The sequence below is a fragment of the Coregonus clupeaformis genome, chromosome 33 (assembly GCF_020615455.1).
Source record: "Coregonus clupeaformis isolate EN_2021a chromosome 33, ASM2061545v1, whole genome shotgun sequence".
Lineage (NCBI taxonomy): Eukaryota > Metazoa > Chordata > Actinopteri > Salmoniformes > Salmonidae > Coregonus > Coregonus clupeaformis.
This window is the reverse complement of record NC_059224.1, coordinates 27,300,607-27,316,072: the sequence shown is the minus strand read 5'-3', so window position 1 is coordinate 27,316,072 and position 15,466 is coordinate 27,300,607. Positions and strand designations below refer to the sequence as shown.

At 42.0% G+C, this 15,466-nt stretch overlaps 4 protein-coding genes across 4 annotated transcripts in view; 2 read left to right on the top strand and 2 right to left on the bottom strand.

Moving 5' to 3' along the window:
* LOC121548934 (cation-independent mannose-6-phosphate receptor) overlaps positions 1-4,258 on the bottom strand; it is a 31,580-nt gene extending 27,322 nt beyond the window's left edge. Inside the window, exons 1-2 of the mRNA XM_041860609.2 lie at positions 3,691-4,258; positions 1,534-1,673 (exon numbers count right to left, since the gene is read on the bottom strand). Of these exons, the coding sequence (XP_041716543.2) occupies positions 1,534-1,673; positions 3,691-3,833 (283 nt within the window). The 5' untranslated portion in view covers positions 3,834-4,258. The remainder of the gene's footprint in view (positions 1-1,533; positions 1,674-3,690) is intronic.
* A 165-nt stretch (positions 4,259-4,423) lies between these two features.
* On the top strand, positions 4,424-6,882 carry LOC121548935 (uncharacterized protein C1orf198 homolog). The gene is made up of 4 exons (XM_041860611.2): positions 4,424-4,813; positions 5,268-5,318; positions 5,434-6,120; positions 6,348-6,882. Exons 1-4 carry the CDS (start codon positions 4,508-4,510, stop codon positions 6,402-6,404), a joined length of 1,101 nt encoding a protein of 366 aa, XP_041716545.1. The 5' UTR covers positions 4,424-4,507; the 3' UTR covers positions 6,405-6,882.
* Positions 6,883-9,154: 2,272 nt separating this feature from the next.
* Positions 9,155-10,857, top strand: LOC121548932 (C-type lectin domain family 11 member A-like). Its single transcript, XM_041860607.2, has 4 exons — positions 9,155-9,363; positions 9,661-9,760; positions 9,861-10,052; positions 10,171-10,857. Exons 1-4 carry the CDS (start codon positions 9,256-9,258, stop codon positions 10,569-10,571), a joined length of 801 nt encoding a protein of 266 aa, XP_041716541.1. The 5' UTR covers positions 9,155-9,255; the 3' UTR covers positions 10,572-10,857.
* An 88-nt stretch (positions 10,858-10,945) lies between these two features.
* Positions 10,946-15,436, bottom strand: LOC121548931. Its single transcript, XM_041860606.2, has 9 exons — positions 15,100-15,436; positions 14,662-14,740; positions 14,485-14,538; positions 14,330-14,375; positions 14,095-14,222; positions 12,658-12,772; positions 12,011-12,133; positions 11,732-11,869; positions 10,946-11,545 (listed from the first exon to the last, which is right to left on the bottom strand). The coding sequence occupies exons 1-9, from the start codon at positions 15,203-15,205 to the stop codon at positions 11,411-11,413; spliced, it is 924 nt and encodes a 307-aa protein (XP_041716540.1). The 5' UTR covers positions 15,206-15,436; the 3' UTR covers positions 10,946-11,410.
* Between the last annotated feature and the right edge of the window lie 30 nt (positions 15,437-15,466).

Genomic DNA, 15,466 nt, shown 5'->3' with positions numbered 1-15,466 from the left:
GAAATGCTTAGCTACATCAGGACCAAAGTGAAGCAAAACCAAGTATCAAGCTGTGTGATTCAATTAGTTTGATATCGTTGCTTCCTCTGTTTACAGCAACAGCTGAGGATAAGGCTCCTGTGTTTTCAGTTTGGGGATTTTATGACATTCCTTACAAATACTACAGGAAAAGCCTGTGTCATCATTGAGGATCAGTCTGATAAGATAAACTCCCAGTTAAAGGTAGCCTACCTTTTAAGTCTTGTTTTGACTGACCAGACCTTACTCTTGACATATAACCATTACCCAAACTTAGTCCTTTATCACAAATTGTGTCTTTACGCAACAGCATTAAACCGACACTTCAGTGAAACAAATAAACTGAATCAATGGGCATTGACTTGACTGACATCTGACTGGAAGCCTTTAAGGCCCCTCATTACAAGGTGTTCATGTTGCTACTGCTGACCCCCACTGTGTCCTGACAGCAGAATCCACAACAGTGATCTATTTTCCAGCAGCAAAACATTCTGCCTTATCAGCAGGGCAGCTCATCAGATGCCAACCTCACTTAATGAACCCTCAGCACATCCTCCTGACAGAGGCAGAGCCCTGTACTAGACTTTGGGCCAGGGCTTTAAAGTGCGACGAATTTTGGCGGTAGCAACATCACTATCAGGCAGCCGTATTTGACATGAAACTGGTGGCAGCCCAAACCGGTCAACAGGCAGAGCTCATTGAGATAGAGATTCAATTTAACACATCTTACTGCATTGCCAAAGAGGAGATGGCTTTTATGAAATTCATACCCATGTTACTCACCCAGAAAAATGATGGATTACAAATCAACCTGACATATGGAAAGTGTCCTGCGCAAACATTATTGGTACCATCGCGGACACTATCCGGGAAGTTGAATTATTAGCTAGATTCTAGATCAAATAAATGTATTAGTTATTCTGAGGAGAGACTAAACATTTATTTAATTATCCAAGTATCAGTTCTGTCAGCATGTTTCCTTGTTACAACATTAATATTATTACAGTTTTGTATTGTTATTTTTATTATTATTATTAAGATTATCTGAATGCAGTAATGGATAACAGTTTACAGTTGCACTTTTAATTAGGATAAAGGTTATGTTTTAATCACCTATATAAAAATGGTTGCTGTTGCACTTTTGAATACAATTATTAAAATGTGTTTTTATTCTAATGTCTTGCCCAATCTCTAGTGATGCGTTCTACATAATCAAGGTAACAACTGATGACAATTAAGAATGATAGGACAGTCATTTGCAGAAAAAAGTCGTATTTTTTTCTGGTGCTCCTAAATTTTGTCTGGTGCGCCTTACTTTTAAAGTTAGGAGCTCCAGTGCTACCAATGAAAAAATATAATTTAGAGCCTTGCTTAGGGCCAATAGTTTTCCCTCAGCATAAGTTACCAGACCAGGAAAAACTCTGGAGCCTTCTAAGGGGCTACAAGGGCCTGTGCCCAGTTGGTCCTGACCAGATCACACTATCAGGGAAAATTCCTGTCCCTAACTATACTCACCCACTGACTGATCATTTTGACTGGTGAGGTTGCGGGCACAGACAGCACTACCGGCCCCACATCCTGTGTTAGGTGAGGAGTCACAGAGCTTCAGTGTGTATTTCACTTTGCTGTCCTGGTCTATAGCCTCCCATTTGAAACTGGAGCAAAAGTGAAGAGAAGAAAAAAAAAAATCACATGTAGAAATGCATTTGTTAACATTCACACAATCTCAAAGTTTACATAAAGCATACACATTTTACTGTTTAGTTGTCTGTGTCCACAAACTAGGGGGAAAAACTATTCCTGGGGTCCAAACAGAAATCAAAACACAACAAATAAAACACATAATATACATAGTACTACATTTACATCACAATTTAGTCATTTACGCTCCCATCCAGAGGGACCCACAGCTACTGCATTAATCTGAAGATAGCCAGGCGAGACAACCACTTAACACTACATAATACAATGCAAAATACAATACAAAATACATAAAAAGTGTGTCTCATAATAACACCCTGATCAGCCAACTGACTAGAGACACCACCTTTCTATCCAAACTGCCTCGTCAAAACTGGACCAGGGGCTACGGTTCCGTAATAAAATCAGACTTTTAATACCAATTGGATCTTGGATACAGTCAAACAATGCACTGCAAAATCGTGGAAATCTGCCTTACAAGTCAGAATGTTGAATAAAATTACATTTGAACTTACTCTACCAGCTGTCCTTCAGCTGCTCGACATTTGAGACAGAAATGTCAACTTCAGTAGGCCTACTGGCGCTCTAAAAAGTTGGGTAAACAATACTTTCCTGTGGATATTTTATCACCTGGCACATGCGCAAAACATTTTACATTTTAGTCATTTAGCAGACGCTCTTATCCAGAGCGACTTACAGGAGCAATATTAGGGTTAAGTGCCTTGCTCAAGGGCACAACGACAGATTTTTCACCTAGTCGGCTCGGGGATTAGAAGCAGCGACCTTTCGGTTACTGGCACAACGCTCTTAACCACTAAGCTACCTGCCGCCCCAAAAACCATGTAAACACCTGTTTGTATGCATGCATGGCGTGCATGTACTTCCGTCTTGTGCACCTGCCTTCGGTCATGAACAAACATCTTGATTGCCACACAAATAGACCCGCGTTTTGAAGTTATTTTAATAATACTTTCCTGTGGATATTTTGTGTCTAATTTCGACCAGCTGAAGGACCAACACCACCGACAATCGTTCAACAAAATAAAATCTTATTCAACATTCGACACACACACACACACACAACAGTACCAGTCAAAAGTTTGGACACACCTACTCATTCAAGGGTTTTTCTTTATTTTTACTATTTTCTACATTGTAGAATAGTGAAGACATCAAAACTATGAAATAACACATATGGAATCATGTAGTAACCAAAGAAGTGTTAAACAAATCAAAATATATTTTAGATTTTAGATTCTTCAAAGTAGCCACCCTTTGCCTTGATGACAGCTTTGCACACTCTTGGCATTCTCTCAACCAGCTTCATGAGGTGGTCACCTGGAATGCATTTCAATTAACAGGTGTGCCTTGTTAAAAGTTAATTTGTGGAATTTCGTTCCTTCTTAATGCATTTGAGCCAATCAGTTGTGTTGTGTGTGTGTATACAGAAGATAGCCTTATTTGGTAAATGACCAAGTCCATATTATGGCAAGAACAGCTCAAATTAGCAAAGAGAAACAACAGTCCATTACCTTAAAACATGAAGGTCAGTCAATAAGGACAATTTCAAGAACTTTGAAAGTTTCTTCAAGATTTGATGTCTTCACTATTATTCTACAATGTAGAAAATAGTAAAAATAATAATATTACCTACACACATATATACATATTTTTGTTACATTTTTGTCATTTAGCAGACTTACAGTTAGTGAGTGCATACATTTTATTTTTTTCATACTGGCCCCCGTGGGAATCGAACCCACAACACTGGCGTTGCAAGCGCCAAGCTCTACCAACTGAACTACACGGGGCCCTATATATATATATATATATAAACTTTGTATCAGTGTACTGTATTTATCTAAATGCACTGTATAAGCTGCGTTTGTTGCTAAATACACTTTCCGTTTGCTAAGAAGCTTTATACGCTCTTGTTTACTGTCATGAGTGCGCGAGCGAGCGGTGCCTTACCTGCAGAGGTCTTGGTACCAGAGGCTGACATCAGAGCCTGCTGTAACGGAGGGAAATGTAACCAGGACCGTTGTGATCGACACAAGTAACGTTACAACGATTTTCCAAGGCACAGCCTTGTTACAATTGCACAGTGAGTCCATGCTTTCTATCCAGTATTATAAACTACAGCGCCATGTCCGACATCATAGAGCAGAAGTCCGTAGTGTTCCAGGAACTGGGTGAATCACATGATAAACTCAACACGCGACAGAAGACGTCACGTGGTATGACCTTCCATGAGTCATCGTGAACAACATATTTGAATTTAGAGCACAACAAATGTCTGGAGGAACAAAAGACAGCAATTTGAAATGGGGTTAAAATCACAAGTAATCTATGCTCTCTGTGTATTCTCAGAGCACAAAAAAACGAATACCAGACAGTCCATCATCAGCCTTTGATGTTGCGCCGTTACACTTTTTCCATTGTTTTATTTTTTCCTACCGTAGAACTAGCCCAACTGGCCACCAGACGGCGCTATTATTCCTTTTGGACTACCGAAGAACAAACATTTCTATATAGCGAGACGGCTGAACTGCAATGCAGCCACAGAGTTTCTAAACCTGTCTTTGATGTAGCTTTAAATTATACACTGTTTGTTGCGATGAATGATTTTGAGAAACGACTTCCTTTCCTAAAATGCACATAGGGCATTGTGTATTTCTGGCGCCAGATGGCGCTGCACATGCGTGAAATGATCATGTTTACATGCCTACGTCATCAATGACTGCTCCATTTCAACGCCCACGGAGAATGCTGTACAGCTGGTAGAAAAATGACTGCGGCGACGATGGAAGGGGCCGATGTCCATAGGATGGAGCAGAAAAAGTTGGAGTATTTCTCATCCATCAACTCCATGGCCAGGAAAATAATGCAAGAAAGGGAGAACATCAAGGAGAGACATGGATCCGATTGGGAGAAAATGACACCGAATGAACAAGACAGCGCCATCGACAATGGAATGATGGACCCCCATATTCGGGCTCGATATGCTATGCATAGGGTTGACCGAGAAGAAGTCATTTGTTATCCTAAATTACTCATTCAGACAGGACAGAAAATAGTCCATTTTGGTGACGAGGTATGGACTCTTACCCCATTTGCAATGGTAGCCACATATATTTATTTTAGAGAATTAGCTACGTTTTCTCGCATGATTCCAAATAGCTAAAATGGCTAACATGCTAGCCACGACGAATATTTGGGCTGGTGGTAAACGTCACACCAACAACACAATGCAAGAGCGCGAGCTGGATCATATGGCCATTTTCATAATGGTCTTCGCCTTCTCCATGACATATTCAAATGAGCATTTATATGATAACATGCTCTGTCTGATTTGGACAAATCTGGGGAAATAGCCATTTATGTTTCGCACTAAATTCGCTGGATTATCAAAACATTCAGACAGCCAGGTAGTACAGTACTATAATCCAGTAATCTGACTGGCAGACTGTTTCTGCATGTGAAGAGTAGTGGTTTATCACGAATCATCACACTTTGATGAAAACATCTGTTTTTGTGTTCAATTTCAGGACATAACTTGGCAAGATGAGCACTCTTCCCCATTCTCCTGGGAGACCAAGGTGTGTATGACGGTGTCCTTCATGTTTTCTTCTATCATTCACAAGATTACCTTAAATTGATGTAGCACTACACATTTTATTTTCTGTCAACACATCATCTCCCCTCTTTTTACAGAGCCAGTTAGACTTCAGCCTGACAACCGGTGAATCTGTGCAGGGCATCTCCTCTTCAACAGCTGATTACAAGCCAAGCAAAGTCACCCAGAGCAGCCAGCTGAGCAAGGTGACTCAGAGCAGCAAGGTGTCCAACAGCGAGAGCCTCGGCCTGGGCAGGAAAGAGGAGGAGTCCTCCTTCTGGAAGATCAGTGCTGAGAGATCCAGGCTGGAGGGTGAACAGGCAGACTTCCACTCCCTAACACCCAGCCAAATCAAGTCCCTGGAGAAGGGGGAGAAGCCACTGCCCTCCTATCTCCGTCAGGAGCCCACCCCCAAGGAGACAGAGGAGACCCCACCTCCGCCACGGGTGACCAAGCAGAGAGCCACCAGGCCGCCTGCGCCTCCTCCCCCTGTGCCCATCAGTGTCCCCCCCCCAGCAGCCATAAGTGTGACCCCTATGAGCGTGACCCCTACCCCTGCTCCTATCAGTGTGTCGTCCACTGTGGCTGGCTGGGAGCGTGCTCAGAGCACCCTCCCCTCAGTCAGCAACACAGTGGAGGACGTCTTCACTCCAGGGCTGGCCACCAAATCCCCAGGGCTGCCGACCAAGTCCCCTGCCCGCTCAGGCAACACTGCCAGAGACAGAGAGGAGAAGGCTGCTGCTCAGACTGAGTCTCAACTGGCCACCAGTCCAACCTTCGCTCAGGTGAGTTTCTGGAACAACCCATTGTGAGCGTCTGCTGAATGACTAAAATGTAAATGTTAAAACTGATCAAAGATATTTTGATCCAGAGAAATTGGCAACAGCATTTACCTGTGTATTAAGTCTAATTACTCTACTAACAAAATTGTAATAACATGTTGTTACATAGTACATTTACTTCATGTTGTGTGCACAGTTCTAATTGAGATTTCCTATTTTTCTCCTACCAGTTTAATACCAGCAGTAACCTCCTGAAGACCGGATTTGACTTTCTTGACAACTGGTAACAGCGGCTTCAAGCAACACAACTTGAGTGACTGGATCAACTCAACACTAGAAGGACCATTGTGATGACCATTTTAATACATGTATTAAGGAAAGCCAACTATTGAACTGACCATGTCTATTTATCTTAAATGGCTTGTTATGGCATATCTCACTACATGTGTGCTTCTGTCTCCCCACTGCCAGAACCCCCACCTTCCAGCTGTTACTCTACCTTTATTACTCTGACCTCGTACTAGTGCTAAGCATTACAGTAGTGTACACTAATGAGAAGCACTCAAATCGGTATGTTTAGGTAAGCCAGCATGTTAAGTGATTTATACCACTTGCAATGTAGATCTACAACCATTTTACAATACTAGAGAGTACTATTTTACAGAATTTTGTATGTGAACTATATTCATTGTATCATAATATGCTATATTGCACTCATGCATTTTGAAAACACAGATTCAAAGCAAATAAATGAAACGGAACCAGGTCATTGTTCAGGGATGAAGTTATTTTTAGACAGTGACAATATCAGCCCACCATGTGGCAGCAGAAAACTTGTGGGTTCAATTGAGAAAATCTCTAAATCCACAAATAGAGAATGAACTGTCTGAGCTGACAATTATTGCAAAGGGCAAACGTTTCAACAGACCTTCCCTTGCCCTAATAAAATTTGAGATGTAAAACCGTCAAAGCAGACCTATATGTACTGTATACAGTGGGGAAAAAAAGTATTTAGTCAGCCACCAATTGTGTAAGTTCTCCCACTTAAAAAGATGAGAGAGGCCTGTAATTTTCATCATAGGTACACGTCAACTATGACAGACAAATTGAGGAAAAAAAATCCAGAAAATCACATTGTAGGATTTTTAATGAATTTATTAGCAAATTATGGTGGAAAATAAGTATTTGGTCACCTACAAACAAGCAAGATTTCTGGCTCTCACAGACCTGTAACTTCTTCTTTAAGAGGCTCCTCTGTCCTCCACTCGTTACCTGTATTAATGGCACCTGTTTGAACTTGTTCTCAGTATAAAAGACACCTGTCCACAACCTCAAACAGTCACACTCCAAACTCCACTATGGCCAAGACCAAAAAGCTGTCAAAGGACACCAGAAACAAAATTGTAGACCTGCACCAGGCTGGGAAGACTGAATCTGCAATAGGTAAGCAGCTTGGTTTGAAGAAATCAACTGTGGGAGCAATTATTAGGAAATGGAAGACATACAAGACCACTGATAATCTCCCTCGATCTGGGGCTCCACGCAAGATCTCACCCTGTGGGGTCAAAATGATCACAAGAACGGTGAGCAAAAATCCCAGAACCACACAGGGGGACCTAGTGAATGACCTGCAGAGAGCTGGGACCAAAGTAACAAAGCCTACCATCAGTAACACACTACGCCGCCAGGGACCCAAATCCTGCAGTGCCAGACGTGTCCCCCTGCTTAAGCCAGTACATGTCCAGGCCCGTCTGAAGTTTGCAAGAGTGCATTTGGATGATCCAGAAGAGGATTGGGAGAATGTCATATGGTCAGATGAAACCAAAATAGAACTTCTTGGTAAAAACTCAACTCGTCGTGTTTGGAGGACAAAGAATGCTGAGTTGCATCCAAATAACACCATACCTACTGTGAAGCATGGGGGTGGAAACATCATGCTTTGGGGCTGTTTTTCTGCAACGGGACCAGGATGACTGATCCGTGTAAAGGATAGAATGAATGGGGCCATGTATAGTGAGATTTTGAGTGAAAACCGGGCAACGAAGGAGTGGCTTCGTAAGAAGCATTTCAAGGTCCTGGAGTGGCCTAGCCAGTCTCCAGATCTCAACCCCATAGAAAATCTTTGGAGGGAGTTGAAAGTCTGTGTTGCCCAGCGACAGCCCCAAAACATCACTGCTCTAGAGGAGATCTGCATGGAGGAATGGGCCAAAATACCAGCAACAGTGTGTGAAAACCTTGTGAAGACTTATAGAAAACATTTGACCTGTGTCATTGCCAACAAAGGGTATATAACAAAGTATTGAGAAACTTTTGTTATTGACCAAATACTTATTTTCCACCATAATTTGCAAATAACTTAATTAAAAATCCTACAATGTGATATTCTGGATTTTCTTTTCTCATTTTGTCTGTCATAGTTGACGTGTACCTATGATGAAAATTACAGGCCTCTCTCATCTTTTTAAGTGGGAGAACTTGCACAATTGGTGGCTGACTAAATACTTTTTTTCCCCACTGTATCTCTGTATTGGTCAAGGTCCTCCAATCAGAAGTGTATACTGTCAAAGACATGCATATGGAGGAAACTGCATATCCTATTTTTGCATTGTGCAGAGTTATTCTCTCACAGCAATCTGAACATTTCAGTTACGCCACACACCCAGCCATTTCAGTGTCTGGCTGTAGCCACATCCTAGCAGACCAAGCTAGCTCATGTCCAAGTCCTGGGGCCTGTGGAATGGAAACTGTGATTTTTGTGGCATTTTAACTGGCATTCCCCCTGTCTGTCATGGCTTCAGCACATAGGGATACATTGACACTCTCATTTTCCCTGCAATTCAATCACCACAACCACTGCCTCTATTACTGTGATTTATTTCCATTGGCAAAGCCTCACAGTTTAGCCCTAATAAGACCATTAAAAGTGGACTGTAGGAACATGTGTGCCACCAAAGGTCCGCCTCTGTAAAAGTACACTTTTAACACAAAGCATGGAAGTGGGAGGTGATAGGAAAAACAGAGAGATTTCCTGTTGTTGGAGCAGTGCGCTCAGGACAAGTCAGAACGACAGTGTGGAGGGAGTGAGATTGAAAGAGAGAGGAGGGATACTGAGGAAAAACAACATTATTACAGAGGAAAATGGGAATAGCAGCCGTTCTCACTGTCTTGTGTATGTGTTCACTCAGCTTGAGTGATCCGGACGGCGGCACCAAAGTTGGAGATCCTGTCGATGCAACACCAACTGAGGTGAGGACTTGTACTCGCTGATTTTGAGCTAAGACGTCAAATCAGTTGAGGTACAGTAGCACCCTGTTAGTGCAGTAAGAATGGAATTAATTTTCCAGATTCACATAAACGCAAATAGAGTACTGTAACATCTTCATTATGTTGTCATATTTACATGGACACCCCTAGACTAGTTTTATGTATTTTTAACTCGTGTCTTTTTCTGGAATAAGTACAACAGCCTCACTATTATAAAGACAATCATTAGAGGAGCAGGAGTATCAGTTCCACGTGTTTCACCGTAACTGTTTCCTTCAGAACCCAGAGACTCACGGGAAACAGGCAAGAGGAGATGTACCGGAGGAGCCAGAGCCCACCAGTCCTGTCTCAGACTTTGACAACACATACAACTATATTTGTACGCCTGCACAAACTCATCAATAGTATATGCTACACACTGTACAAATTATTGCTGAGTTGTCAGACATAAACATCTTGCGAGGTCTTCTCTTGCACAGTGTCCAGACTGTCAGCGATGGATCAGGCCATCCACAGGCTGAATGTGGGCCACTACACACTGGACGTGAAGGTGACCCAGCTGGTGGACAGAGTGTCCCGGCTGGACGGCACCCTCGGGGAGATACAGGACACCATGCAACAGATATCCCTCCTCACCAAGGAGAACCGCAAGGAGATTGGCCGCTTGGAGGGTATGTCTTCATATACCTCCCTTTTCCTATATTTTGTTAAAATGTTTTACTATAGAATGCTGAAAAAGAATTACAAAATCATGAAAAACTAAAGGTGAAATGTTTCTTCCTCTCCTAGGATGTCAGAAGGGCCGGCTGGTGGGATATAAGTGCTATCTGGTTTACCGCACATATGAGACGTACCCAGGGGCAGCCCAGAAGTGCCTGGAGCGTGGTGGAAGGATGGCCATGCCTCGGGACAGGAAGGACCAGGAAGCCCTGGCAGACTACGTCAAGGCTTTCTTCCAGCCAGGGAACTGGCCTGTGTGGCTGGGCATTAATGACCTGCGGTCTGAGGGACTCTACCTGTTTGAGGACAACACACGCGTCACCTACTTCCAGTGGCGCAAGCACTTCCTCTCCAGCCAGCCGGACGGAGGCAAGCGGGAGAACTGTGTGGCCATTTCGTCAGATGATGGGGACTGGTGGGACAACTATTGTGACAGGAACATGTATTACCTCTGTGAGTTTGATGCCTGATCCTTTTACTTCAAAAGTATCAGACATTTCAGAAAAACAAATCCAACCAAGCTTGACGACAACTTTCTGAGTGGATAGTCTATCATGAGTAGTTATACATCTTATATATTTCAAGTAAAATCTGTTTTTTGTTTGTTTAAAAAGCAATAGGGGATGTCGCTGATGGTGCTAGTGTTGAATAATAATTCACAACACATTTAACATACTGTTAAAATATGAAGAATTATCAAATCCATGGCCTAACAATATACTGTAACTTTGTTAGACATATGGTGGTCATATTAGTCCACACTGAAAAAATAAACATATGTAACTCATTACTTACAGTAAGCTCAGTCTCTTTGGCTGAATACTGAATAGTTTGGATCGAAGACTGTTTTTATTATCAATATATTTATTAAATGTATCATGATTAAAAGTATAACATTTATTACTGTACTTTTTCAGTTAGTGTAAACCCAAAAACAGCATAGTTCTAGTACAAATATTGTGCAATAAAATATTTGAAAAGGTTCCTTTGTCACATTATCATGATCTGAATTATTTTTACTCAAAGTTAGTGATTATCCTTAAAAATCATCGAGTTCTGAATGAATTTAAATCAAAATGTCAGTAAACAGAATCTACAATCTTAGAATTCAGTCAGGAATAATAGCACTAGCACAGCACTGATCACTCAGCAGGAAGGGCAGTTGTCATTGGCTTGTGAGTTCCATCAGACACTGCTCTTCATGAGGTCATGAGTGTGATCTGTGTCTTCATCCACATAAGCCAAGGAGGTGCGCTTCCTCTGAGGGGTCAGTGCCATGTCCACTCAGATGGAGTGAGTCACTACTACATTATAAGCTAGTAGGATGGCCAACAGATGAGATGGTAGCCACCATCTGTGCTACTTCAGGCCTGTCCATTGGATTCTTGCAGGGATGAGAGAGGATCACTTTCCCGCCTTCATCCAGGACAAAATCACCGCCCATCTGAAATCATATCAAAAACTGAATTAGAATGAGGACATGGATTATACAAACCTATCCCGAAATAAAAGGGCATTGTATGGATACTTTTCTTCATGGAAAGAGAAAATATTTGATGTGTTTAATGTATAGCTACTGTACGTCGTATCTTAAGTAGGATGAAATATTTTCAGATATATTTCTGAATACCTGATAGAGATCTTCCAGGAAACGTGGTGGGATGTCAGGAAACTCTTGGCCTAACGCAACATACTCTGCATATTGAAGCAAGCAGCCAAAATTCATCACCTTTGAATAGGAAGATCCCAGGCCAAATGCCTTGTAAATCTGAAACACAGAGAATATGTATCCAGTTGGCGAAACATTGGCATAACACAGAGTACATAAAAGCTTTACATTCAGCTACCAAAGGTCAATAGGTCATGATCAACCCTGAGTGGCCCTCTATAGTGGCAGCCCAGCTCTTACCTTCCTCTGTGGGTCAAGCAGCATGTCGTACTTGCAGCCCGTCTGTTCTAGCCAGAGCTGAGCACCTTCTCGACAGCCAAAGGAGACCACCAGTACCCGAGTTGACTGAGAATCTAGGAGTCCCTGAAAATGAAGGATGGGCATTTGAAAGAATGTCTGTATTTCGAGTGCTCTTATGCAAATCATTTACTCGCTTGTTAGCGTAAAATGGGTCTGAAGGCAAAACAAGTTTGTGCTATGCTATCAGTTGTTCCAATTAGGTCTACTGGTTGTTCTGATACACAACTGAAAACAAAATTTAAAATGTTTTCACTGCATTTTACATACTCCACAAACAATAAACACATCTTAGAGATTAACATTTTGTCAGTGCTTATCAATTCAACCTGCTAAATAGTTGCATTTGTACATTGAGTACTTTTATTTCATTATTAGCAATCGAATACAAACCTTTAATCGAGTACTCAAACATATTTGAGTGCTCGCGCCCATACCAACTGAAGATACATAGTACAATAAAGGACTGACACTAAGCTGCTAGAGGACGTTACAAGTTAAGGTCACTGAAAGATGGTAGGTTATGTTCCATGAAGTTAGGAGCACAGAGATGGTAGGAGATACGCTCCTCTCCTCTCAGGTAGACTGACCTGTTGGGTCTCCATCTCAGCCACGTGCTCGCGTCACGGTAGTCATCCAAAGTGTCGGATCAGAACCAGCAGCAGATTCTCCCGTTTCCCAAAGTACTGTCCCAGAGTCACATTCCTGCACAACACAACAGAGGGTCAGTTTGGGTCATTTCTGTACTCACACGATTTTCTCTATAACTTTCTCCTAGTTCTTCAGAGACAAGTTTATTTATTTTTATACACTGAACAAAAATATAAATGCAACATGTAAAGTGTTGGTGCCATGTTTCATGAGCTGAAATAAAATAGCCCCAACATTTTCCATACACACAGAAAACGTATCTCTCTCAGATGTTGTGCAGAAATTTGTTTACATCCCTGTTAGTGAGCATTTCTCCTTTGCCAAGATAATCCATCCACCTTACAGGTGTGGCATATCATGAAGCTGATTAAACAGCATGATCATTACACAGGTGCACGTTGTGCTGGGGACAATAAAATGGCACTCTAAAATGTGCAGTTTTGAGTTTTGTCACACAACACAATGCCACAGATGTCTCAAATATTGAGGGAGCGTGCAGTTGGCATGCTGACTGCAGGAATGTCCACCAGAGCTGTTGCCAAATAATTGAATGTTCATTTCTCTACCATAAGCCGCCTCCAACGTCATTTTAGAGAATTTGGCAGTACGTCTAACCAGCCTCACAACCGCTGACCATGTGTATGGTGTTGTGTGGGCGAGCAGTTTGCTGATGTCACGTTGTGAACAGAGTGCCCCATGGTGGCGGTGGGGTTATAGTATGGGCAGGCATAAGCTACGGACAACGAACACAATTGCATTTTATCGATAGCAATTAAAATGGACAGAGATACTGTGACGAGATTCTGAGGCCCATTGTCGTGCCATTCATCCGCCGCCATCACCTCATGTTTCAGTATGATAATGTACAGCCCCATGTCGCAAAGATCTGTACACAATTCCTGGAAGCTGAAAATGTCCCAGTTCTTCCATGGTCTGCATACTCACCAAACATGTCACCCATTGATCAGGTTTGGGATGCTCTGGATCGACATGTACAACAGCGTGTTCCAGTTCCAGCCAATATCCAGCAACTTTGCACAGCCATTGAAGAGGAGAGAGACAACATTCCACAGGCCACAATCAACAGCCTGACCAACTCTATGAGAAGGAGACTTGTCGCGCTGCATGAGGCAAATGGTGGTCACACCAGATACTGACTGGTTTTCTGATCCACGCCCCTAACTTTTTTTTAATGGTATGGTATCTGTGACCAACCGATCCATATCTGTACTCCCATTCATATAAAATCCATAGATTAGGGCCTTATGAATTTATTTCAATTGACTGTTTTCCTTATATGAACTGTAACTCAGTAAAACCTTAGAAATTATTGCATGTTGCGTTTATATTTTTGTTCAGTATCTATGTTGACTCACTCTCCACTCCTGGCATCTGTGAGGGGTGTATCAGCACTCAGATTCTGTGAAGTTGGGCCTCCTGTGAGCCGTTTGTCACTTGTCTTCAGCGCAGTGTCTATGCGGTCCAGAAAGGCATCCCATTCCTCCTGCAGGAAAACAAGCACACACACAACATCCTCATTTCTCAAGTCTTTCCAAGGGTACGCCTCAACCACAGATAACAATGGACCATTGTTTAGAACGGAAGACTAACCTCCAACTGCAGGAGTTCCTCTACTTGCTCTTGCACCTTGGCATGGCTGGTGAAAGATTGGGGGAGAGAGGTGTCCGTCAAAGAGTTTCTTCTAAAATAACATTTTTTGCAGATTTGAGTTACGCAGTTCTCTGATATTTGATCTTCAAACTCACTGATAAGACTTCTTCCACAGGTTTTCAGCATCAATCTTCTTCTTCACACCAATACTAACAAATGTTAACAAAATTAGTCAGCAGAATTGGACCAAATGACCCCAACTCTCAGTATGTCAGCAAAACAAATGAGGAAAGGAAAATGAAGTAGGCTGAACGTCTCTAAAATGCACCCACCTGTTGTAGAAGTTGGCACCACAAGTCATTAGTCCAAATAAAGTTGTAATTTTATTTGGGACAAAATCTTCAATGGAACCTGAGGAATGACAAAGTAACAATGTATCCAGCCAATTGTGCAACTGTCAGTGTTGCCAACTGCATGACAGGGCTTAGTTCTCTATTGTTCAATTATTAATCCCTACCACACTTTTCTACTTTAAGAACATGTGATGAAGGCTACATGTAATGTATCAGATATATATATATTAAACTGATGGTAGCAAAATTCCCTCTAGTGCTTACAGAGATACCACACTGTCAATATTATTTCAATATTCATAGCTATTCATAGGCTGTTGCTATTGGCTCACTCTACAACTTTGCATAGGTTACATGTGACAGTAACTAGATAATGCCACAAGATAGCTACAGAAATACTGGTAGTATATACTGTACCTGCTGCTTCTTGCTTGCCATTTTCAAGTAGGATTCTTCCCATAGTATTCAAGCCTGTTAAACCATAAATAAGAGTATCTTCTGCCTCACTGATCTCTTCAGCCATCTCTGGTCCCTGTCAGCCCCCTTCAGCAGAGCAGAATCACTAGTGTTAGCTGCTACTGTGTAGCAAGAAAGCCATATCCAGGCTTATCAAACATCACATGATTTGGCTAACGTCATGGTGGTTCACAATATTTGGGAGCACTTGTGCGACATCTGCTGACCTGAATCATAAAGTACAAGTAATGTGTGTTGGAATGGTTTAGCAAGCAAGCTCATTAATTAAACATCTTTGTGGGTGATCTGGCTGTAGATAAACATATAA